Source organism: Astatotilapia calliptera, chromosome 1 (assembly GCF_900246225.1).
Source record: "Astatotilapia calliptera chromosome 1, fAstCal1.2, whole genome shotgun sequence".
Lineage (NCBI taxonomy): Eukaryota > Metazoa > Chordata > Actinopteri > Cichliformes > Cichlidae > Astatotilapia > Astatotilapia calliptera.
The window spans coordinates 5850006-5875269 of NC_039302.1; the positions used below are offsets into that span (position 1 = coordinate 5850006).

General features: G+C 41.0%; 1 protein-coding gene across 3 annotated transcripts in view; it reads left to right on the top strand.

The window, feature by feature from the left end:
• The window catches only part of otog (otogelin), a 68264-nt gene extending 43249 nt beyond the window's left edge, over positions 1–25015 (top strand). Inside the window, exons 34-58 of one of the 3 annotated variants that reach the window (XM_026154737.1) lie at positions 379–657; positions 1700–1817; positions 4645–4724; positions 5374–8087; positions 8883–9060; positions 9245–9396; positions 9487–9576; positions 9662–9848; positions 10037–10257; positions 10468–10606; positions 10813–11001; positions 11752–11961; positions 12114–12218; positions 13018–13122; positions 13236–13337; positions 14744–14842; positions 15054–15094; positions 15296–15371; positions 15562–15740; positions 18655–18759; positions 19545–19664; positions 20166–20211; positions 20616–20687; positions 22020–22099; positions 22488–25015. In XM_026154737.1, coding sequence (XP_026010522.1) covers positions 379–657; positions 1700–1817; positions 4645–4724; positions 5374–8087; positions 8883–9060; positions 9245–9396; positions 9487–9576; positions 9662–9848; positions 10037–10257; positions 10468–10606; positions 10813–11001; positions 11752–11961; positions 12114–12218; positions 13018–13122; positions 13236–13337; positions 14744–14842; positions 15054–15094; positions 15296–15371; positions 15562–15740; positions 18655–18759; positions 19545–19664; positions 20166–20211; positions 20616–20687; positions 22020–22099; positions 22488–22688 — 5888 coding nt within the window. In that variant the 3' untranslated portion in view covers positions 22689–25015. Of the gene's footprint in view, positions 1–378; positions 658–1699; positions 1818–4644; positions 4725–5373; positions 8088–8882; positions 9061–9244; positions 9397–9486; positions 9577–9661; positions 9849–10036; positions 10258–10467; positions 10607–10812; positions 11002–11751; positions 11962–12113; positions 12219–12704; positions 12798–13017; positions 13123–13235; positions 13338–14743; positions 14843–15053; positions 15095–15295; positions 15372–15561; positions 15741–18654; positions 18760–19544; positions 19665–20165; positions 20212–20615; positions 20688–22019; positions 22100–22487 lie in introns of those variants that run through there. The other 2 variants (XM_026154654.1, XM_026154819.1) reach the window with 2 other exon arrangements.
• The last annotated feature ends 249 nt before the right edge of the window (positions 25016–25264 follow it).

Sequence of the window (25264 nt, forward strand, 5' to 3'; positions counted from 1 at the left end):
ATTTTTTTGTGTTTGCTGATATTTGCTGAGCTGATAGAAATGTTACACTTGAAATAACCTGCCACTCAAAAACATGACAATATCAATGCTCACGTTTCTGCTTCCGCCTTGAAGTCACACTGATGTACCTTGTTTCACTTTTCACTTTTCATCCGTTTTAAGCCTCAAACACTTTAATTAATTCTTCAGTTTTTTTAAGAATACTCCACCCCAACTTATTCAGATTTTTTAACACCAGAGTGTGACTGTGCATAAGTAGAACTGGTAAATTCAAGCAACTTGTCTTATTTGTCCTTTAAAAAACATAATCACAGTAGCTCTTCTGCTTTGCGAGCTTTTCTTTATACTTATGAATTTTTTTCTTTTTTTTTTACTCAGACACGTCACGAGTTTCCTTTGAGGCAGCTGACAGGCCAAACTACTTCCTGTCTGCTAGCCCCAATGGCCAGTTGACGTTGGCCAAGTGGCAGGAGAGCGAGGCATTCTGGGAAAGAGCCACCTTCATCCTCCGCAGGAACACCTGGATCCCAGGCTATGACTCACTCGAGTCCCATGCAAAACCCGGCTTCTTCTTATATGCTGCTGTACCTCGCCTCTACCTAATCAAATACAAACACTTGGACAGCTTCCGCAAGGCCACGCTGTTCAAACTGTCAGGTCAGCAGCACATCACATAACACTCAGTAATCATCAGTGTTGCTGATTTTTTTATTTATGATCATAACAAAAAAAATAATGCGGTCATGATGACAGGGCTGGAACTGGAAACTGGCTGCTTAAGACCTCACAAGCACAACTTTTTCTAACCTAACTTTTTTGATGTGAAAGACTTACTTGAACCATGACTTGCATATAAACAGACTTCCAGCATGTTCTAGAGTTAAATCACAGTAGAGATGTTAGTTACCTCGACTGTTTTGGCAGCGTTTGCAAGCGTGATATTCTTTCTGTCTGTTAACACGAAAGCTCAAAAAGTTTTAAATGAATTCTGGTAAATCTTTGTAGGAGTGTAGAGGGAGTCGTGTTAATAATCCATTAAAATTTGCCTTACTGTTATGTAAGGATTCTAAATATCACATTATAGTTTGCATTCAAATATCATGCGACATTTGACCTCTGACCTCACTTTTACATCTTACATCTGCTCTTGTTTTCTTTGCTCAGTTCAGTTTGCTTCTATATCAACATCCTGTTTATTTAGATGTTTACCTTAGGGACCTTGGGTTAATTTGCTGCTTTATATTTTTGACTCGGGTATCGGCAAGGATTCAGTGGGTCGTTATTGCTTCTCTGTGGTGCCAAGGGTCAAGACTACTGGCTCCTCTGCTCATATTTTCTGTTAACAGGGCAGTGAGGCTAATAACTGATGCTAAAAATATATCAGCAACATTTGCTGATGGCAGTAAATGCCAGTCCAGATACAGACATGCTAATGGTGTTGATCTTTTTCTAGTCAGTCCAGATAGAAAATGTGATGTTTAATATACAGAAACATTTAAAATGAGCATTATTTTTGTTTCATAATGTAAATTTACAGAATGAATGATATTTGCATGAATGAATGATACTAAATCCTTGTTTTGATTGTTTCTCAGCCATGTGTACATTGTAACTTTAGGGGTGATTAAACTGTCACATATTACCATAATGCTTACTAAGCTTACTAAGCATTTAATAAGTATTGTGTGTTTTTGATCAGGCCCAAACCCAGACGCCCCACCAGCTCCTCGCTGTCAGTGGAGGTACGACGCCTGCGTCAGCCCCTGTTTCAAGACATGCAGCGACCCGTTCGCTGAAGCCTGTATCACCATCCCACAGTAAGATCTTCCCCTTTACTTTGAACATTACAGCCAGAATTATCAGCTTGAACAGTCAGTTCTACGCATACATTAAAGACTTCAAAGACTGGGACCAGGTCTTCAAGCATGTGCATCCACAAAGTGACTCTGCTGCATCAAATCAGCAATAAGATAGCATCATTCTAGTATCAGTTTGTGATTAAATGAGATCAATCTGTTTGTGATAATATGCTGATTAGCTGTGATAAATTTGCAAAAATTGCAAATCTGTTTTCATTCAGAGCCCAACCAAACCTCATAGATTTGAAACAGAAATCCAAAAACACTTTCACGAATGGTAATGTAGTTCCTGCAGCACAGCAATTTAACCTCAAAATGACATAGGCGCTTGGGATCCTTGCTTTTACTTAGGAATATCACAAGAGGACAATCAGTTGGCTACCAATTGAATCAAGTTCCCTACTGCAAAGAGACACACTGGAAACGAGTTGTGCTCATCAGTGGAGACTGATTCAGATTGATTGAAGCGTAATGGCAATCTATTTGTTTACCTGCAAACTTTCTCCAACCCATCCAGCAGTGACTGCAGTCAGTCTGAGTTGGGCCTCACTTGTTTCGATGCAGCTTGTCTTTCTCTGGGTTAACTGTGAAGTTTCTTCTGTGTAATCTCTTTCCAACCAAAAATGGTTGGCCAGAGAGTTGCACAGTCAACCACTGGGTGAACGCTTGGTCGCCACAACTACTTGTAATTGCATTGATTTTCCAGACTGCCATCCTATTTTTACTCTAGTATGACATTAATCAACCTGACTACTTGCAAATACATGTTTAGTGAAAATGCTGAGCTGATGTTTGAACTGACAGAAACTTTACAAATTTCATTTTTCAATTCATACTTAATGAGAACTTGGGGGGAATCACATAATTATGAAACTGGGATCTTATAATCACAATAAAAGATCTTGTAATGACGACAACAACAACAACAACAACAAAAATACGCTTATGGGAGCTATCCATCATTACTATACTTGAGAGAAATGTGGGATTATTGCTCCGTCATACAATTTATGATCTTAAATATTAATGAAAAATTTTTGAAGTATTTTTTAAAGTTTATTTCAGAGATGTTGCTGAAACTTTCCTGATGCTGATCATGATATTGTTTAAAAAGAGAATTATGACAGTGTTGCTCTTTTAGAAATAAAATCCTTGATTAGTTTTCCTTCTATTTACAGTGGGGCAAAAAAGTATTTAGTCAGCCACCGATTGTGCAAGTTCCCCCACTTAAAATGATGACAGAGGTCAGTAATTTGCACCAGAGGTACACTTCAACTGTGAGAGACAGAACGTGAAAAAAAAATCCATGTATTCACATGGTAGGATTTGTAAAGAATTTATTCGTAAATCAGGGTGGAAAATAAGTATTTGGTCACCTCAAACAAGGAAAATCTCTGGCTCTCACAGACCTGTAATGTCTCCTGTAAGAAGCTTTTCTGTCCCCCACTCGTTACCTGTATGAATGGCACCTGTTTGAACTCATCATCTGTATAAAAGACACCTGTCCACAGCCTCAAACAGTCAGACTCCAAACGCCGCCATGGCCAAGACCAAAGAGCTTTCGAAGGACACCAGGAAAAGTATTGTAGACCTGCACCAGACTGGGAAGAGTGAATCTACAATAGGCAAGCAGCTTGGTGTGAAAAAATCAACTGTGGGAGCAATCATCAGAAAATGGAAGACATACAAGACCACTGATAATCTGAATGACCTGCAGAGAGCTGGGACCAAAGTAACAAAGGTCACCATCAGTAACACACTACAACGGCAGGGAATCAAATCCCGCAGTGCCAGACGTGTTCCGCTGCTGAAGCCAGTGCATGTCCAGGCCCGTCTGAAGTTTGCCAGAGAGCACATGGATGATACAGCAGAGGATTGGGAGAATGTCATGTGGTCAGATGAAACCAAAGTAGAACTTTTTGGTATAAACTCAACTCGTCGTGTTTGGAGGAAGAAGAATACTGAGTTGCATCCCAAGAACACCATACCTACTGTGAAGCATGGGGATGGAAACATCATGCTATGGGGCTGTTTTTCTGCCAAGGGGACAGGACGACTGATCCGTGTTAAGGACAGAATGAATGGGGCCATGTATCGTGAGATTTTGAGCCAAAACCTCCTTCCATCAGTGAGAACTTTGAAGATGAAACGAGGCTGGGTCTTCCAACATGACAATGATCCAAAACACACGGCCCGGGCAACAAAGGAGTGGCTCCGTAAGAAGCATTTGAAAGTCCTGGAGTGGCCTAGCCAGTCTCCAGACCTCAACCCCATAGAAAATCTGTGGCGGGAGTTGAAAGTCCGTGTTGCTCGGCGACAGCCCCAAAACATCACTGCTCTTGAGAAGATCTGCATGGAGGAATGGGCCAAAATACCAGCTACTGTGTGTGCAAACCTGGTAAAGACCTATAGTAAACGTTTGACCTCTGTTATTGCCAACAAAGGTTATGTTACAAAGTATTGAGTTGTATTTTTGTTATTGACCAAATACTTATTTTCCACCCTGATTTACGAATAAATTCTTTACAAATCCTACCATGTGGATTCATGGATTTTTTTTTTTTTCACATTCTTTCTCTCACAGTTGAAGTGTACCTCTGGTGCAAATTACTGACCTCTGTCATCATTTTAGGTGGGGGAACTTGCACAATCGGTGGCTGACTAAATACTTTTTTGCCCCACTGTATTTTGTATGCGCAGTCCTTTGTTAACAGCTCTTAATGCTTTGGCCTCTGAGTACCGATGCAGAGTTTATAGTTTCAGCTGTCAATTGTTTTCTGTTCAGAGTGGAGGGTTGCCTTCCTGTCTGTCCCCCACTCATGGTCCTGGATGAGGTCACTCATCGGTGTGTGTACATTGAAGACTGTGAGTATCTGTGTAACACTTTATGATGAACAGTATTTATAAAGGCTAAACATACTAGTTAGTTGGTAGTTTTTTTAAATATTAGTAAGCACTGATACTGATACTTGATAATTTTTGCTAATAAAGCTAATAACAGGTTTTTAAGGTATATATGTATATTGTTCGGATGTCATTGAAAGGTTTCAACTGTTAGTCATAAAATTTTGTTCTGTCATTTTTAAATCTTACCTTAGTGTCTGTATTATAAAAATTGATATACTTTCCTCAATTTGTTAATAGGTGTTGTTTAATAGGCAACCTATAGAAAAGCTATAGGTAAAATCAACACAATAATATAGTAATATAACAAAAATGAAAAATGCGAATTACATTGATATTTGCGTTAGGTAATATAGCTTATTAAATTCTCTGTGTTAATCAAGTTAATAGTTAATATTGCTATGGTTTTAGTAATACACCTAGATGCACAATTTTGCACATTTAGGAAAACGAATTTACAGTTGTTTCAAATTTAACCTAATCATTGATATCCCTGCTAAAACGCTAAAAGTATGAACAAACTCATCTGCACTGTTTCAGTCCACTTAATGACCTGTATCTCTTTTCTGAGCTTGTTATTTCTCTAACAAACCTTTTATTGGCTGAACAGGTATCAAGGTTCCAGTCGCTGTGCAGCCCGTTACACCGTCTGCTGCACAGCCAGCTGCCACTTCTACAACCACTGCAAGTACTACTACCTCCACCAGTACCTTTAATACCACCACCTCCACTACTGCTGCCTCTGCTGCTCCTCCACACACTGCTCCCACAACCAAAATCACCTCCACTGTTCCAGAGGCGAGTCTGCACACCAGCTCCTCAGAAACACCACCTGCCATTATCTCTCCTTCTGCAAGTCCTGAACCTTCCAGTACAATAGAACCCCCAATGCCTCCGGCAGTGCCCACTCCTGTGAGACCAGAGGTGGTGGAACCATTGTCAACTGTCAAAGTGACAGTGGCTCCGCCCACTACTATTATGGGTACAACAAAATGGATGAGTGGACCGTTGAGCTCTGCTGTCAGTCCCTTTGGTCCCAGCACCTCTAGGACAAGTAGCACCTCTTTCACCACGACACCCCTGTTCTGGCTCACTTCTACCACCAAGTCCACCGATTCCCTCCAGCCACTATTCACCATCACTCCTGTGACTACTGAGTCAGCAACCACCACTGCAGCTCCGACCAAAACCTCTCTAGAGGGGACAACCACAAGTAGCACTCCTATAGTTGTGCAGACCACAGAGGCCACAACACATTCCACAGGGATCGCTCTGATCATCACAGCTTCCAGCCCCAGTCCTGCTCTGGTCCCGGAAACTTCTGTAATTACAGAAAAAACTATAGTTCCCAGTACAACTATCTCTGCACACACTGACACCAGAACAAAATCTTCAACAGTGGAAGGAACTACAGTTACAACATCCATCACATCTGGCTCACCAAGCACAGCCTTCACAACAGCTGTAGCTCTTCCAGCTTCTCCTTCTGTGGAAACAGTAACTACAGCTTTGCCAGAAATCATTTCAACGAAGATGACGGAATTAGTCACACCAGCTGCACCTTTTACTACTACTAGAACAACACCACACATCATAACACCATCTGTAACCACAGAGAGGATGTTGCACACCACCTCTACAGACCTGACAACGCCCACAACAACGGCTCCCAAATTAACGACAACAACCCTCACTCATTTTGCACCAAGCACACACGTACCATCTCCCTCTACCTCAGCTACTACAGACTGGAGAACAATCACAAAGAAAGTGTCTATAACAGACTCCCCTGCATCTGGCACAGCACAGGCTGAAACCACAACTGCTCCTTTGTCCAAATCTACAGTCTATACTGAGAAAACTTCCTGGTCTGCAGCTGTCCCGGTTACAGACAGAATGACCATCACAATTGCCACTGCAACCTCAAGACCTCCAGAAATACCAAAAATATCCACTGTGTCTACAGTTCCTATAATCACAACAAACCTGATAGAAACTACTCCTGTGTCAAAATCCCCCATAACTGATAGCTCCACCGGTCCACCTACTACTATTAGTATTTCAGAACCTTGGCGCCCCTCTCATTGGCAGAGCTCCCCCACCCCAGTCTACAGAGCCACAGTGGAGACGACACCAGAGGTCAAATCTGAAACTGTTGTCCATGTGGTCGCGTCCACTGCAACTACCACAATTCCTCACGTTCCACTAACAACTGAGCCAACTGTAACATCTGCAACATCAGCATCGATACCTACCACTGCCCAAACCAGGACACCTCCTGAAATATCAACTGCAAAATTCATAGCCACCACAACCAAAAAACTGTCTACACCCCTGCCTATGCATTCTTCCCCTGAGACAAAGCTTATCACAGCAACTGCAAGTGCACCACCTACTGTTGCTACCACAACACAAAGACCTGTCATTGTTCAACTGATTACAGAGACAATGCATCCACTAACAGACAGAGTCCAGGTGTCAACAACATCTGCAACCACATCCCATCCATCTTCATCACCACTTGGCACTACTACTTCCACAGCACCTCCTAGGACAACAACTATCCTGGACAAAGTCACCACCCGGCTGGTGTCCACTTCAAGGGTTACATCCACTCTGACAACTACCATTATCACACAGACGACCACCCTCAGGACAACACCCAGACTTCCTGTGACAACAAGAATTACTCCCAGAACCACGTCGACTGAGCGTGCAACCATCAGGCCATTCACCGCTAGGGTAACAGTAGCAACAAGGCCAGCAGCAGTAACCACCAGATCAACCACTGTCAGCCCACCAACTGTCACACCAAGCTCTGACACAACAACTACATCAGAAGTGACAACTACAACCATCACAACATCAGCAGAGCCAGTTACCACAGCAAAAACAACCAAACCTCCTGACACAACCACAGCAGAACCTCACTCGACCACCATAACTACTCCACTGCCTCTTCCTACTTTAACTACACTCACAACATCTACAGCTATACCAACTTCAGTCCACAGAGAGCCAACCACATCTGAGGAAACTTCAACAACTACAGAGACTGATGTGTCACCATCTGCATCCCAACCGGTGACACCAGTGCCTGATGTGGTGAGCTCCACCCAAAAACTCAGTATTCCCACATCTGCTACAACCTCCCGTCCATCAGCCATTAAAGTCCAAACAACTGTGCTGGATAAAGTTGATCGGACGAGTCCAAGTGAAGCAACATCTCCAGCGCTGGCTTTTCCTCACACACCAGCGGAAACAACCAGTCACACAACAGAGGGAGCAACATCTATGAGTTTATTACCTACAAGGATGTGCACGGTGGGCTCACTTATTATTCAGCTTCATTTCAGTTTATTATTGGATTACTTCAGGCAGGCTACAAAGTCAAACTCAGGCAGTAATAGCACATCAGCTGATCTCAGTGCTTGCATCTGCTTCTTCTTTTACACAGATAGCATGCTTTAAGTTTCTTTTGCCCACCTGTAGTTGCTGCACATCTGCAAGCCACTTTGCAACCCACCTTCATCCTAGCTTCTCTTTCTATGCAGTGTCTGAATTGTTGTATTTTTTGTATTCTCTGTTCTGCACTGGATTTATTTTTGCTACTCTTTCCTGAACTTCATGGTTTTGTGTGGAAGGGAATTGCCAGGACAAAGCAAAGCTGACAAATATAATATATTTATAATATATTTGTAAACATATTATATATTATATAAATATAATATATAATATTTCCTGCAGAGGGAAATTTCAGCCTTTTTTGACTAGTGGTCCTGACTGAATATCTAGGACTGTAGAATTGTTCCTTTTTTGTGTTTTTCCTGGTTTAGCACAGCATGCTTATTTCAGACACAGAACATCTAAAGATTAAGCTTAGATATCTGATTAAATATTTAAGGTGCACTTAAATCTGGTCTGTTATGCAATTATGATCTACTAATTATGATCTTGCAACTAAATATATTTTTAAATAATAGAACGTGAATCTTGAGTGTTGCTCACTGGTTACTGCAATGCCAAAAAACATGGTTTTACTTTCCTAATTACAAACAACAAATAACCTTTATTTTGATTTTTATTGGTTTTTTTTGTTTGTTTGTTATTTTGCACCAGCCTCCATATGCAGAGATCGTTGATGATTGCACCAAGTACATCTGTGTCAACAACCAGCTCGTCCTGTTCAACAAATCCCAGAGCTGCCCTTACACTGCCGACCCTCCAAACTGTGGCCTGCTTGGCTTTGCTATCCTCGTAAATGGAGACAAGTGCTGCCCTAAGTGGGACTGTCCATGTGAGGAAAACACATAAATGAAGGAAACACATTATTTATTTATTTTTTTTACAAGAAAATCTGCTCCACACTTTTAAATTTTGCTCTGACTGAATGATGATAATTCTTAAATGTCTCCCATAAATATTTGGCTTTGGCAGATTGTTATCTTTAACTGTGCTCTTTGGTATCCCTACTGTGCCAGGTCGATGCACAATGTTCCCTGATCTGAACGTGATCACATTTGATGGGAACAGCGTTGCCATCTACAAGGCTGCCTCTTTTATAGTGACCCAGCTGCCCAATGAAACTGTCAGTGTTCTGGTTCAGGAGTGTCCCGCTGACTCACAGTCACCAGTGAGTAAATGTCACACATGCCAGTTGCTCTGACAGTGATCTGGACAAAAGTTTCTGTTCTGTCATCTGAGTTTCTTTTGCTTTTTAAAGCTCTTCTGGAATTTTACCAACTTGTGTCTGGTGGCACTCAACATCACCCATAAATCCAACCACATCATTATCAACAGGCTGCAGAGGAGGGTAGGAGATACTCTGCTTCTGATTAAAGCTAAAACACTGATAAAAATCTACGTGATGACATTTAGTTCTTGATGCTTTCTTTCAGCTGTATGTCAATTCACGATATGCTAAACCTCGATTCAAAAAGTACGGCTTTGAGATTTACGACACAGGCAACATGTACCTGATCCGCAGCCCGGCCGGTCTTAAGTTACAGTGGTACCACAGTACAGGGATGATGGTCATCGACACTGACAGCTCCAGCAACAAACTGCCCACCATGGGCCTCTGTGGTAAAAAAAACATTTCTTTCTTTTTAACATTACACAGTAAAGATATCATTCTGGTAGGTTTAAAACCTGTGGCATAGTGACCCTGTTTTTCTCGGCACACCATCAAAACATTATTTCACTTTTGTGGACACAAATGTCATGATATGTCACGACTGAGGTGATGTTCATGATGCAAATGCATGTCTTAGGCTTCTGTGATGGAGATCCATCAAACGACCTGATTTTGGCAAATGGGACCACAGTGGGTGAAAGTGAGGATCCAGCTGTGTTCATCGACAGCTGGCAGGTTCCTAATACCACAAGTTACATCAGCCACAGCCGCCGCCGTGAGCTCAACTGCTCTACCAGTGACTGCTCCAGCTGCTTCTTCATGCTGCAGAACCAGGCCTTTACCCCCTGCCATGCCTTTGTATGTAAATCCATACATTCATTCATTTCCAGATGTGTTTAGTTACAGGGAAGCTTTCTGTTATTTCTGAGTAGAAGATGTCAAAAGAGCAAAAATATCATTTTAAATGACTGCAGATTGTTGCAAATATAATTACAAAATAGGGGTATTCAAATATACTTATGTAACAATATTACTAGTTTCAAGTAATTGCTCTTTCTTTGTTTTTAGGTCCCACCCACCACGTTTTGTGAGGTTTGGGTACGAGACTCGGAGTATGTGAACAACCAGTGTGTGGCTCTGGCTGCTTATGTGGCTTCCTGTCACAAATTCAATATCTGCATTGAGTGGAGGAGTCCAAATTACTGCCGTAAGATTGTTGTCAGATTAAACCTTGTTGTGTAGCAAGCAAACACTTTAGTTTAATGTCCAGCTGTCACAACTTCTGTTATATTCGCTTCCATCTGAGCAACTCTGCTTTGATTTTGGTCTCCAGTTAATCCAATTGATCTGTTTTTAGAGAAAGTGCTAAATAATGGATTGATGGCACTGACATGTCTGCGTCTCCTCCTGCAGCCTTTGTGTGTCCCAATACTCTGAGGTATCAGGCCTGTCTACCAGCCTGCACGTCTCAGTCCTGCCCCAACCACGACTTTGATTCTGACCCAGATCAGTGTTCTGGCCTGACTGAGGGCTGTGTGTGCCCTGAGGGAACACTCCTTCACCGGCCATACTCTGCACTCTGCATCCCACCTGACAAATGCGGTAAGAGCCCAGTTTACCAACAGAGCACAAAGCAAGAAGGGAAGGTCTGTGTATTGGATTATTGTGATGGGATCAGAAGAAAATGCTGAGAACTATGCAACTGTTTAGTCTAAGGAAACTTGTTTTTGCCTATGAAAAAGGAGAAAAGATTTCAAGTTATTTTCTCAAAATTTTGAGTTAGTAAGCTGAAATTGTGGGTTAGCTCTGCTAATCAAGTGTGTGAATAGCATCATTACCTTTTTACCTGGTAGCAGATTCCACAGTGAGCTACCAATGTATAGTAAACATGAATAAATTGCCATTGTTTTGAAAGTTTGCTCATTTCTGACCTGCCTGTTTAGCATTGGGAGCTGACAAGGAAATGAACCTTCATGGAGCATCCTGATTGGCAGAGCTAACTTTAAATTTTGAGTTATTTTCTCAAAATTTCAGCTCATTAACTCTATGCACTTTGAAATGCATAACTTGAAATTTTGTCTTCTGTCTTGTCGTCTATTCTCAGACCCATTTCATTATCTTTAGAAACTAATGCACATCCAACTTATAACAAAAGCACAATTCTATAAATACTCTATGAATATAGCCCTACATTGAAATCTGTGTGAAAGGTCATTCGTATACAATTATTTCTTAGTTTGGGAAAGTTTCCCATTTGAATCAGCATCAGTCAGCTGAACCACATTCTGTTTGAGCTTTAAAAGATTCATTGTAGTCATGTGTATCTAAAATAGAGTGTATGTTTGTCTGCAGCCTGCACTGACAGCGGTGGTGTTCCTCGTGCACATGGTGAGGTTTGGAAAGCCTCGAAGGATGCCTGCTGCATGTACCGCTGCGACAATGACACCATCGTTCCCGTGGAATACAACTGCTCCAGCATGGTGGCGCCTGCGTGCCGTCGAGCAGGGGAGGTGATCATCAGTCTGGCTGATGACACCAGCTGTTGCCCACAAAAAGTCTGTGGTGAGTTTAAGTGCTTTTGTCTGAAACATGCAAGATAGCCTCCAAATCAATAACTGTTACTCTTTAGACCTGAGACTGTTTTGATTTATGACATAATAAACAGAAAAAAGAATGAGCTATCTAATGAGACAATGGGATTTCTAACTTTGCAGTATGTAACCAGAGTCTGTGTGACCAGCTCCCTCCTGAGTGCAAATATGGGGAGAAGCTGGTGTCATACTACAGACAGGACTCCTGCTGTCCAGACTATGTTTGTGGTGAGTTTCCAGTTGACCACTTATTATGTACACTGTGATCACTGACAGATGATGACACATTTTTAAAACTATCACATTGTAGTTTAAGTGCTGTGTAAGTACTGCACACAAGGAATTATTTTATATAATATATTTACTGTAATGCCTTAAGAAATGTCATAGTTTACAGAGACAACATTGCACATTCAAAACTGCAGAGCAGTTTTCAAAGACGAATAAAAAAACCAAACAAAAACCCACTGGTTTCTTACAGAGCCTTAGATTAGACAATTTCATGCTTGTATCATACCTAGGTTAGGTTACCTCTTGTATAAAGCATATCTACATTGCTGAAGAAAATTAAAGGAACACTTTAAAAACATGTCAGATCTCAATGGAAAAAAATATGTGGGATATCTATATGCATATGGACTGGGTAGTGTGATCAGCCTGCAGAGACCTGAATTCAAAAACACCTGAAAATTAAAATGATGATGTGATCTGTAGGGTCTAGGTATCACCCCATCTCATGCTACCTGCAGTGACACAGACCCAAGCCAAATGCAAAACTAGTGAAAAAACTATCAGAAAAGATGAGGAGGGAAAAAGGTCAGTGTCCTTCACCTGTAAAACCATTCCTGTTTCGGGGCTGTGTCATTGTTGCTCCTCTAGAGCACATGTTCTTAATTTTATTATCACCAATCTTGCAACCTGTAGGCACACAGAGGTGGACATTTGTCTTATTTCTTGTAATCTTGACAAGTTAAACTATCAAAAGTATAAAAAAAAGAGAAAGCAAATCCTCTTTGTTGTGTTGCAGAATGTGATCCAGTGCTCTGTGAGTCAGATATTCCCACCTGCAGAGACGACCAGATTCTGATTGCAACCAGAGCTGAAGGCAGCTGCTGTCTCGCCCACATCTGCAGTCAGTTCAAAAAAACTGATCACATTAACTTCTCTGTTCTGTGGCACAACATTTAGCTATTAGAGAATAATTTAAAGTTATCAGTGCGGTTACAAATGTATGTTTTCATACAGTGTGTGCTCCCTGTGTGGAGACGCCTCCCCTCTGCCAGGATGGTGAGATTCTGACTGTCGACAGCAACACCACAGATCGCTGCTGCCCCACCTACCAGTGTGGTCAGAGCACACGCGCTTTCACTCACACACTCACACACCTGTAGCTTTAGCTAATAGTTGGAGTAAAAAAGTGAAAAGGTCTAAGGTCGGCTGATTTAACGTGTCACTTGTGTTTTTTGTAAATATCTGTGACATATAACTGTGACAAAGATGTGGGTTCTCAGCTTTTATTCTTGGTTCTTAATCTTAAGCTTTTTGATAGTTGGATCATTTTAAAATTGTAACACGACTTCAATTCTTTGTTACTTAGAAGGGAATTATTATACTTTCCTCATTTTCTCTCATACGTCTACTGTTACAAAGGCGGCTGTACACATTAGACTTGCTTAGAGATTCAAATACTAAGGTCAGTGTGTGCATAAGTAATCCCTGAGAGCCAAAAGCTTAGGCTGCAGACTCTCGGTTTTGGACAGTTGTGTTTCTACCCTTGGTTCTGTATGATGTCAGTGAGAGTGAATATCTCTGTTTTGTAAGCCCATGTTCTGTTCAAACATTCTGTTTAGGAGGGGCCACTCAGAAAAAAACTAGTGTGTAGCGAGCAGTGTTGGTCAATTTACTTGAAAAAAGTAATTAGTTACTAATTACTCATTACTTCTCCAAGAAAGTAATCCCATTACTTTACAGATTACTTAGTTTCAAAAGCAATTAGTTACTTTTTAAAAACACGAATACGTAATAAAGCAATAGACCTTTCAGCCCAATTCTATTTTTTCAGCATATTCCATCGGTGGAGGTCTGCCCGGTGCCTCAACAGTCATGTCAGTGGGGGATCTGGGGGTTTCTCTGTAAATTTCACATTCCCGTGGCAGTGTGCTAGGTGCTTGCTTAGATTTAAAGTTTAATTTTTTGCCGTAGAAAGAAGTTTTCTCCAAACGCAGAGTGTAGAGCGGACGATAATGTTTTTGTTACTTTTTACGGAATCAAATTCAATGTCAGTGCTTCCAAGCTTTAATGGTCATACCCTCTCCTGCACTCCATATATTATCCATTGTTGATCTACACACGTCTGTTGCTGCCACAGGCGTCGTACACTCGTACGTCATTGTCATGAGACACTCTCACAAACGAAATCACAGTGTAGTAACGCAGTAACACAGCGTGTTTACAGGAAAGTAACAGCAATCCAACTACTTTTGTTTTTGCAATAGTAAACCGTTACTTTACTCGTTACTTGAAAAAAGTAATCGGATTACAGTAACACGTTGCTTTAACATGTTACTGCCCATCTCTGGTAGTGAGGCCATGTGTAGTAGACCCTTTGTTGTTCTGAACTATGACTCATGTAAAGTCACTGCAGTGGAGTCCAAGAATAAAAATGCGCTGATCCACTTCATGTTAAAATGATCCCACTATTGGACAGCTAGAACGCATAAATGACTTGCATGTTTTTCTTTGTGTGTGCACAGTGTGTGAACCCTACAGGTGTCCTCAGCTCACGTGTCCTGTTGGGATGTCAGTGGTTTCTGTGTCCAATCCTGGTCACTGCTGTCCCAACCAAACATGCGGTATGAGGGGAAAACCCTTCCATGATAGGAACAATAAAATTAGTCCAAAGCCTTTCTTTCAGATCAGTACTAGGCCTGTCATATCTTTTTAGAACCACAATTTAAAATGACATTACATTTGTTTTATGACAAAGCAGAGTATCTGGTGTTGTGTGGTGTCATCTCAGCTAAACAACTTAATAATGGTCGTTTTTTTATTTTCTGTCTTCAGAGTGTTCCTGTGAAAAGATTGCCTCCCCAAAATGTGGCCTGGTAAGTCCTGAACCTGTTGAATACACTGTATCTCCAGATTATTGCTCATAAAACCTGACTTTATGGGTCATATATCCAGGTGTCTGTCTGCTGGCTCTGTGTGTTTTAATATTTTTGGGTTCCTTGTGTAATGTACTCTTTGTATATTCTGTATGCATTAATACAAATCTGTAACCCTGGTTCTCTGTCTGTGTTCTGCAGGGGGAGGCTGCCCAGCTGGACCGGGCCTTTCTAGCCGATCCACAGAACCAGTGTGCCTGCAAAAGATACAAGTGTGGTACGTTCTGACGAGGAATTCATTTTAAGTTTAATCTTACCAAACCTGCTCTGAACTGAGCCAGAGTGCACGTTAGGGCATGTTGTTTTTATTCTGTTTGTCTAATGTTTGGTTAGTGTTTAAAACAGATGTTTTTACCACTTGTAAGTGCAGCCTGCAACTTTGGACCCTCTGACCTCTGTGTGTTTAGTGCGTGAGGCTGTGTGTGTGTTTGGAGAGCGAGGAGTGTTGAGGCCCGGTCAGACTCTGGTTGAGCGTGGAGACGACGGTTTGTGTTACAGCCGGCAGTGCAGCCGCAGCCTTGACCCAGCAAGCGGCTTCCATGTGCTCCACACTTTCAGCGTCAACTGCTCTAACCAATGCCAACCAGTAAGACCGCGACACACCAGCACAGACCTTTTATTGAAGATCTTGATCTCACTGACTTTATGTTAAGGTTCCATCCTCATTGTTAGTCTTGTTTCTCTTTATTTTCTCATTAAAAATGTGTTAAATATGAGAAGAGCTACCAGAAAGTTTATTTTTGTGATTAATATTTTATTGAATTTTTAGAACACTACAGTCCACTGTAGATACAAATCACATCACATAAAAATAGCATCAGCATAACAGCCGACCAGTACTACAGTAATACAAAACCAAAATGAGGGGGGACAAACAAAACAAGAGATAAACAAACAAACAAAAAACCCCAAAACAAAACAAAAAACCACCCAAAAAAACAACAACAACACAGCCAGCCTTTGACTACGTGGGTCTTGCTGCATGCCACACTCTGTCATCTCTGAGAGTGCTTCGTCAGAATCCCAATGTCTGTCCCACTCTAAGTTCTAGTCTGATCCTTTTATTCTGATGATAGCGCTGTGCAGGGTGGCTGCTGTGTTTCTTCGGATTACTCCTCACCCCCCACCCACCCCTGTGGCTTGTCATGTCTTCACAATGTTGTGCTGTGGACATTTATGTGCTTTTTTGTGCAAAGGAGTTTTTTTGTTTCCTGTTCTCATGCTGTCCTACCATGGAAGCACAGCATGAGTAGGGGTCTCTTTTTTCCTCTTGTACTTTCCCCACTGTAGTGTACATTTCAATGTTTTTTCCTGATTCTACCAATCTCCGACCTGTATCCCCATGTAATGTTTGTGCTATATGTGTAAGGTCGGGGGGGGGGGGGGTCCCATTTCACTGCAGGGCAACCTGCATGTGACGAATAAAGCTTTGATTGATTGATTGATTGATTGATTGATTGATTGAACAGATATGGATCCCACTTCAGGTGGAAGCTCTCCAGTGTATTCAGATGCCTGTATGAGAGTTGTTCTAGTGCAGCGAGTCTCCCTAGTTGAATATGCCATACAGAGACAAGTGGGGTGGAAGGGGCCTTCCACTGGGAGATAATAAGTTTACACCCCAGCATCAATGCAGTCTGTACCCACTCAGGAGCCTTAGGCAGAGCGTGTTTAAGGAGTGATTGGTCCCCCAAAACGAATAGTCTTGGCGAAAAAGGAATATCCCATCATACAGTTGATTTGATAGGACAGCTCCAAATCATATGGGTCAATATGTGCCCACCCCAGTCTGACATCTCCAGCATTCAGGAGACTGTATGAGGTTCACCCTGTACAATCTGTGTAGTGACCAGTAAATTCGGTGTAATAATTTGAATTGGATTAGTCTAGTTCTAAGTTCCCTGGACATCTTTTTACTATTCTGCAAAATTACAGTCCATTCCTGGTCTGTAAAAACCACACCAAGGTCAGCTTCCCGAGCTAACCGTAGGGCGGTTAGCCCTTTACTCATGCCCTTAATTAGCACTGAGTAATATTTAGAGACTTCACGAAGATGTTTTTTTGATGTAGCTGAGATAGTCAATAGTTGGAGGTGGTGTGGAGACCAAAGGTTTTGAGCAATAAATGCCAGAGCTGCAAATACCTCCAAAACTGACTCTGTGGCAACTGAAACTGTGCTTTAAGGTCATTGAAGAACTTGAGAATTCTCCCCTGATTACAGGTCTCCAAGAACAAGTATCCTTCTCTTGACCCACAGAAATGGAGACTTATTAATGCAGAGTTTGGGATTGAGCCATATGGAGGCCTCAGTATGAAGGTGGGAGTTAAAATTTAACGGCAAGGCCACCTTCTTCCAGACCGTCTGCAGGAACGAAAGAATGGGGTTGGTTTGTATATCTGATGAGAGCTTGGTGGTTAAAATGTGCATCAGAGGGAGTGGTGAGCACAGGGTACTCTCAAGACTAAACCATGGGGGGGCTTGTTCTGGAGAGTTAGCCCAGTGAACCATGTGTCTCAGACTGAATGCATAATGGTAAAACAGTAAATTTGGGACCCCCAGGCCACCCGACTCCATTGGTTGCTGTAGCTTTTTAAGCTTTATTCTAGGGCTTCTGTTATTCCATATGAATTGGTTGCATAACTTGTCAAATTGATGAAAATATTTTGATGGGATTTTTAGCGGGAGTGTTCTCTACCAGAAAGTTTTAATCGAACATACAATTATTGCCGAACGGGTCTTCACCAAAATTCAGCTCAGAGTCAAGATCGCATTTGGATTTTAATTCTCATTAGTCTGTGTACTATAGCGAGCCTATGACAAGGAAACATATTACTTTCTTTCTGTACTTCACACATTAAAATAACCTGTGAATAGTGATGGACTGTGATCTGGATAAGTATTTGATGGCCCACTCTAAAGTTGTGATTTTTTGGCAGTTTGTGACTTAAAAGCACATTGGTTAACACTGTTGCCCCCAGACAAGTAGGGGGAAGGTTCCTGCTTGGGTGGGGGTCTTCCTCTCTTGGTATCTTCACTCATAGGTATGTTTGGTTGTCTGCCTCACTGTATTAGCCCTATGTTGGACTGGCAACCTACACATTTCAGCTGTGTCATCTCACTTGACCAAAGTTTAACTAATAAACTGCTGCACACAAACAGAACTTGTTGCTGAAGCAGGAGAAAAAAATGATTTAAAGAAAAAAACTGTTAGCTTCATTTATGTTATGTCTGCTTTCTTGCTGGTGTGTAACGTACTAAACACAGAGCAACATTAAACTTAGCAGACTCTGCGTTGTCACAGATACCACAGCATCCCTAGTTACAGCCCTGACCTCACATAAACTTCTCCCCTGAGAGCAGAGCACGAATCTAGAAGCTTTTAATTTTGTTTGAACTGTCACAGTTAATCTTTGGATAAGTGGTTATGATCATTGACTCATTAAAGCTCACTGTCACAGTATTTTAAATGAAAAGGAAAGTAATCATGTTTGTTTTTCAGAATCAGATCTACGTGCCTCCCAAAGACCAGTCGACGTGCTGCGGAATCTGTAAGAATATTTCCTGCATCTATGAGCATGAGAATGGAACAACAGGTCTCTATAAGGTAGGAAAAGATGTTCAGCAACATTTTGCATCCAAATAAAAAACTATTTTAACATACACACTATATTGTGGCGAACTGAGGGATCTTAACAAGAAAGGACCCACGCAGAGATTGAGACTGTTATTCCACCCCAAGCAGGTAGGAGCAGCTCTTTATTGAACAGTTCCCCATGCTACACTGTGCTCGCACATGAACTCACTCATGGTGTAACATGTCTTTCTATCAAAACAACATCTATCAGTGAACAGGAACGGTCATATGAATTACTTAGCCATAACAAATGCAAATACACAGTTTAATCGTCTTGAATGGGAACACAACCCGAGGCATGATGGGAGATAACTAGCTGCTCCCAACATGCCACAATATGATACAAACAGTCTTTTACATTATTCTTCAGTCTTGATGTGTACTTGTGTAACACTTTGGTCTGCTGGTGGGAACTGAGTTGAAGTTAGCAAAGCTAGCTTATTAGCTAGCTGGCATATTATGTAGTTTTTTGTTTAACCTCAGCAACACAATCATGGTAAAGTTTAACACAATATTTATTATTGTATATTTTTTCTTATCTTTGAAATTGATTACTGTTAGTTTAATTAGTCGATGGTGATTTGACAGTATAGTCAAGTTGGCCTTAGTCCTAACTTTGTCCAGCTTTGATTTAAAAATGATCTCAGGCGGACTCACACAAAGTAAGAAGGCTGATCATACGTCACCAATCTCTTTCCAAGTCAAATTAAGTTGCTCACTGTAGTTCAGTTGCTGATGTTGTCAATGCTTTTCAGCCGGGAAGATCCTGGGTATCAAACTGCATGAAGTTTGACTGCACAGACACTGTGGCTGGGCCCACACTCATCTCCTACTCCTTCAGCTGCCCTCCCTTCAATGAAACAGAGTGTGTAAAGGTCAGCATGCAGGGCACACCCACGCACGCACGCGTGCACACACACAACACACATTCAAAGAGACATCTCTTTCTTCAAATAGATAAAAGATACTGACTGATTATAATTTGTCAATGTATCCTTTGGAAGGGAAATCTTGCAGTTTTAATCTTTTTAATTTCTTTTTAATCTTTTTTTTTTTTTCATCAAAAACATTTTGCTGTGTGATAATGATGTAAAAAGGTGATTCTCAAACAGACAGCCAGGCTGATCCATATTAAATTTAAGTTTAAGCAGGCTCAAAGTAGTTATAACTACTGCAAGACTGCAAGATGACTTTTTTCTATAGAATAATGGTAGCTCACTTAAAAAGTTTGATTAACAAATCCACGGCATGTTCAGTAGTTACACAAAAGTTTAGCTGAAGAATATCAAAGTTCAGAATCTGTGCTGGCCAAACTGTGGAGGAAAAATACATTTTTCTGTGTTTGTGTTAACGTTGTGACTCTCGTCTGCACTCAGATCGGTGGAACTGTTGTAAGTTACATGGATGGATGCTGCAAGACGTGTGAGTATCTAATGAGAGCATCACAACAGCAGTTGTGTAGTTAGCGTAGAGCTGTAGCCTGCAGCTGACACTGAAGAGCGCCTTCATCTGCCGCTCAACATGTTTCCGACATGTTTGCCCTTCAGTTTGCTCGTTTCAGTCTAAAATCCTCAGTCACATTGTCTGAATTGGCTCACGTCTGGATCCCAGCTGCTGTTTTCCGTTACATTTGTCTTCTGTTTATTTACATTAGAAAACTGTCAGTGTGCTTTTCAGTGAACTCTGTGTCATCAGTACAAATAATGACAGACTTGCTCTAAAATGCCAAATGATTAAAGCTCTTGTCACTGAAAAGCAACTGAAGACATACAAGTGGGTTTATGGTTTATGTGCTGCAGCTTACCATCGTGTACCAATCCCACCAGGTACTGGATTCCCTCTCTTCCCTTTCCCTGTTAGCCCCCTGACTCCCACAGTTAACACAAACTGTGAAAGAGGTACCAAACAACAAGGCTTACCAGTGCCATTGTTGATATTCAACAATGTACTCCCTCTAAGAAAAAAAACAGAACACACACAGGAAACCCCAAAGTCTGACTGACACCTACTCCCCTCTGCAGAAAAGTCCTCTCATCTGTTGTCTCACTCCAAGTCCATGTGGAAAAAAACATAATTGATGTAGCTTCCTCTTTGCTTTCTACCTCACTTGGCTTTAGAAAATATGCTGTCCAATTGTCTAGTCTAATTGGTTTACATGAAAAATGACATCACACTTGAGAGGACAGACACCCCCCCCCCCCCCCCCCCCCTTGATCCCATGTGTACATGTACACAACAAATAAACTTTTTCCCCATTTAGCACTGTTTGGGCAGTGCATTGTTGATTGCCAACAATGTACTGTTGGTAGTGGCCCAGTAGTCGGGCTTAGATATCTGCATGTGTCACTAGATAGTGAAGTGGGATGATGCTGGGAGTGCTGCGGGTCTTTTTTTCATTGAACTGCTGAAGATTTGCATGCTGCTGCACTATAGCTGCAGCCCTCCAAAGGGAGCTGTGTGGGAAACAGAATCTTCTGTGTGTGGCATTTCATCCTTTTAGTAGTATCATCTGTGCAAACAAAAAAGCAGTAATTCATTTTTAGGGTGGCAGGATTAGGGGTACAAAATATTTGGTTTTACAATAAAATCTTAAAATAAACAATAAGATGAGTTCAATTGAGTTATCTATGTAAGTTTACAGAGAGTAGCTTCAAACAAACTAACACACATTTAGTCCAGATCAATGACACAACAGCTTAATAACACAGGCGACAGTCAAAGCGGTAGAGAAAGTGTCCTGAGATTTATTCTGAGAAAACTAAATGGCACTCATAACATCTTAATTTAATGCTATGTGTGTTGATGGCAGATTTCATGTTTTGTTCGTGTTTCTGTCTTTGTTGTATTTGTTTAAACATCAGTTTATTTTGTTTTTAGTCGAAGCTAATTTATGTTGAGAATAAATGTATGACAGATTTTATCCTTCCAGCAGTTTTGAATGTTTATGCTGAGTCTCATTGATCATTTCTCCCTGAGTGGAAAGTTTTCTCATTAATGCTTTTAGCTGCAAAGTTCTTATACACACACCCTCGGTTTTATTCCTTTCAGGTTATGTATGGCTAAACTACTTCTGCATGATCAACAGCTTCTGAGCTTCTCAGGGCTCTTGATCGCCTTCCTTCCTCTGTCCTCATCCTCCCAATTCCTGGTGTTTGTTCACATCCTTATTATCTTATGAGTATTTTTTACCTTCATTCCAATGAATTCCTTCTGGCTTGTTGTGTGAACAGGCAAAGAAGACGGAAAGTCATGTCAGAAGGTGACAGTGAGGATGACCATCAGGAAGAATGACTGCCGCAGCAACAGACCGGTAAACACTCATGTCTGACTTTCTGTGGTTGCAGCTTGTTATTAGCATCCTATTTTAACTGTGCATTTCTTGCAGTGTGTGTAGAGTTTTCGTTCATGCAAGTGCAGCAATGCCATTGGCTGGCTCAAAGTATTCTGGAAGCTGTGGTGGTCATGATTTCTCCAGGAGATTATTTGATGTGCACCATCTGAATAGTTAACACCAAATTTTTTGCAGCCATCAACAGGAGTTATTTCAATTTTCAGTATTTGGTGTTTATAGTTTTTGATATTGCTCATGTTTAAGCTTAACATGGCTGCCTCTCCCTCCCAAAGTTTATTTGTGCATTTATTTGATGGCCTTCTGTCTGCTCCTTCTACATGAAAGACATCTGCCCTTCCATTTTCAGGTGAACATCGTGTCGTGCGATGGAAAGTGTCCTTCTGCCAGCATCTACAACTATAACATCAATACGTACGCTCGCTTCTGCAAGTGCTGCAGAGAGACTGGTCTGCAGCGGCGCTCTGTGCAGCTTTACTGCAGCAGCAACTCAACCTGGGTCAGCTACACTATCCAGGAGCCCACTGACTGCTCATGCCAGTGGTCCTAAACATAGTGCATCCCCACACTCACATGCAAATACAAACACACATACACTGTGTGTTCAGAGCTACATGATTTAAACTCACAAGATACAGAAGAATAAATGTCAGCTGTGTTATTTTATGATTTTGGGCAAGATGGATACTGAGCTATGATTAGCAGGTTCAGCATGATTTATGGAGATTGTATAAGTGGCTATGTTGGTAGTAAATGATCACAGAAGTCGTTTTGCTGCCTCTGCTGGCAGGGAGGTGGTAACTGCAGGACAGACAAGCAGGTCTCCTTCCTTAGCCGGTAGCTGCAAAGCACACAAGCTGGAAGGAAGGAAGCACCTTCAATCTCAAAACATTTTTTTCTTTTTACTATTCATTAAATTATCAAGTTGAACTAAAAGAAATGTTATGAGCACTGACTCATATTACTATAATCATTCATCTTGTTTAAACTGTCCGTTAAAAATCCCTTTCTAATCTGCTTTCAGTTTAAGTAAAGGAGGACAGCCTTTTTCTGAACAAAAATAGGTTTGTTGCTGTGTTTAGTTGTGTTGTTTCCATTGCATGTGTTATCAGACTGACAAAGATGTTTTCTTGATTTGCTTTTTTCTTTTGTTGCAGTGAATTGAGCTCTGCTGGCCAATAAATACTCCCTATTAAAAAGTCAATCAATGGCAGGTCTCTAAAAGCACTGATTTTAACTTATTGAAGTTTGTAAAGGATATAACCTTTTTCCTAGCCTGTGGTTGGTAGTAGCTTTAGTTAAAATTATGCTTTTTTGTGTAATTTCAGACCAAGGCATTTGTGGACCAAGGCATTTAGAAATTAAAAACCCATTCCATCGATTCATTATCCATTCATTTTCTGCTGTTTATCAGTGCCCAAGTCAAGTATTTCTAGGGCAAAAGTTTTAAATGTGAGGATTTCCATCATTAATTAGATACTCAGTCTATGCAATATGAGAATATGATAAAAAGAAAACCCCGTCACGACCTTAGAGCTCAAGGTATTTTCATCACTTTTGTTTTGTCCAGCAATCAAAAACCTAACAAGAAATCTAAGCAAACGATCCACTGAGAAAATAAAATGAGTAAATATTTGCCTTGTGACTCCTTTAAATAATGTTTCTCTCATTTGCCAGAGGATTTTTCCCTTTCTAGACTCCCCCCCCCCCCCCCCCAATGTGTCTAAAAGTTGTGCAATAGATCACTACTGAAAGTAAGAGACCACATTTCCTCACCAAGACAAATAGTTTCCTGTATTAATTATGTGAGGATGCTGATAATTGTGTGACTTATTACATGGTGAATAAAGAAGAGTAACGAGCCTGATGCAGTTGCTAACTTGACTGGTTTGCATTACAGTTTTTAATATTTTAAATATTGAATTGTATTTTCTATGGCATTCAAACTTGGCCATCACTTGTAGTAGAAGCACATCAGAAAGGCTCTTTTTTTCTATTTACAGCATTGTTTAATGCAGCAATACTGGCAGTTCTTCCCAGGCCTGCCCAGGAGTCAGTTCTTAAAACCAAAATCACTTACGTCCTTTTAACGTAAGTGGTTATTTCACAGATACACAAATGTGCTAATGTAACGAGAAGCTGGTACCTTTAAAATTATGCTGTGCAGGGTGAAACTTTCTGCTTTTGTGTCTGTACTGCCACCTCCCCACCAGTCTAGAGAGAAGAACGTGTTCAGTGAGGGGAAAGGTCTTTTCTGAGCTTGTTCTGTCTTAGCGTGCTTGTGATGACTGGAAGTAGTGGGCATTTAAAGAAGTGGGAATGTGGATAATCGGGAAATAAGAACATGTCCTCAGCTCAGTGCAATCCGTCACCATTATCAGATTCATATTTTACCCATAATGCTGTGCCTTCTTTTTTGTAAATAATTTAAATTACTAGCTTCATAATAATTTGCAATATGAACTGTTTAGATATTTGACTTTTAGAAAGATAACAATAAACTGTATATTCAGTGATGTGAAATATATTCAATCAACATTAGTGAGGTGTATTAACCGATCTAAATCCAGCTGTATGTGGAGCACTTTATTTATTTATTGGAGTTTGATAGGGCGCAGCTGTTCCAGTGAAATGGACAAGAACAGTAGGAAATGCTTTCGGCCCATTTGAAGAACAAGCCTACTCAACTGAATCCCAGACTTTCATTTGATTTTACTCCGATTACATAGTGAAAGCGGTGAAAATGTTAGGAGATGTGTTTTGTGGACTAAATTTTTAACGTGTTTCCCACAGACTCACCTGGATGTTCAAGTTAAAGAGGATTTGTATCATACAAATGTACATTTGCATTTTCATTAAAGGTGTCCTTTGAAAAGAGACGTTGCTCTGATTTTTTTCTAACCAGATGCCGTGCAGAAGAGCTGATTTTATTCTTGTCCTGCCCTGTAGTGGCCAAAGGCCAACAAATGTAGCCTCATCAGGCCCAGGGTGGCTCTATTAAGAGCGATAGTGACCTGTGAATGAACGCTGTGTGCGAGACAAAATATGATCAGGGATAACAGAGGATATGGTAAATGGCCTGCTTTACTAGTCCCTAAGGAACCCAAAGCGCTTTGCACATTCAGT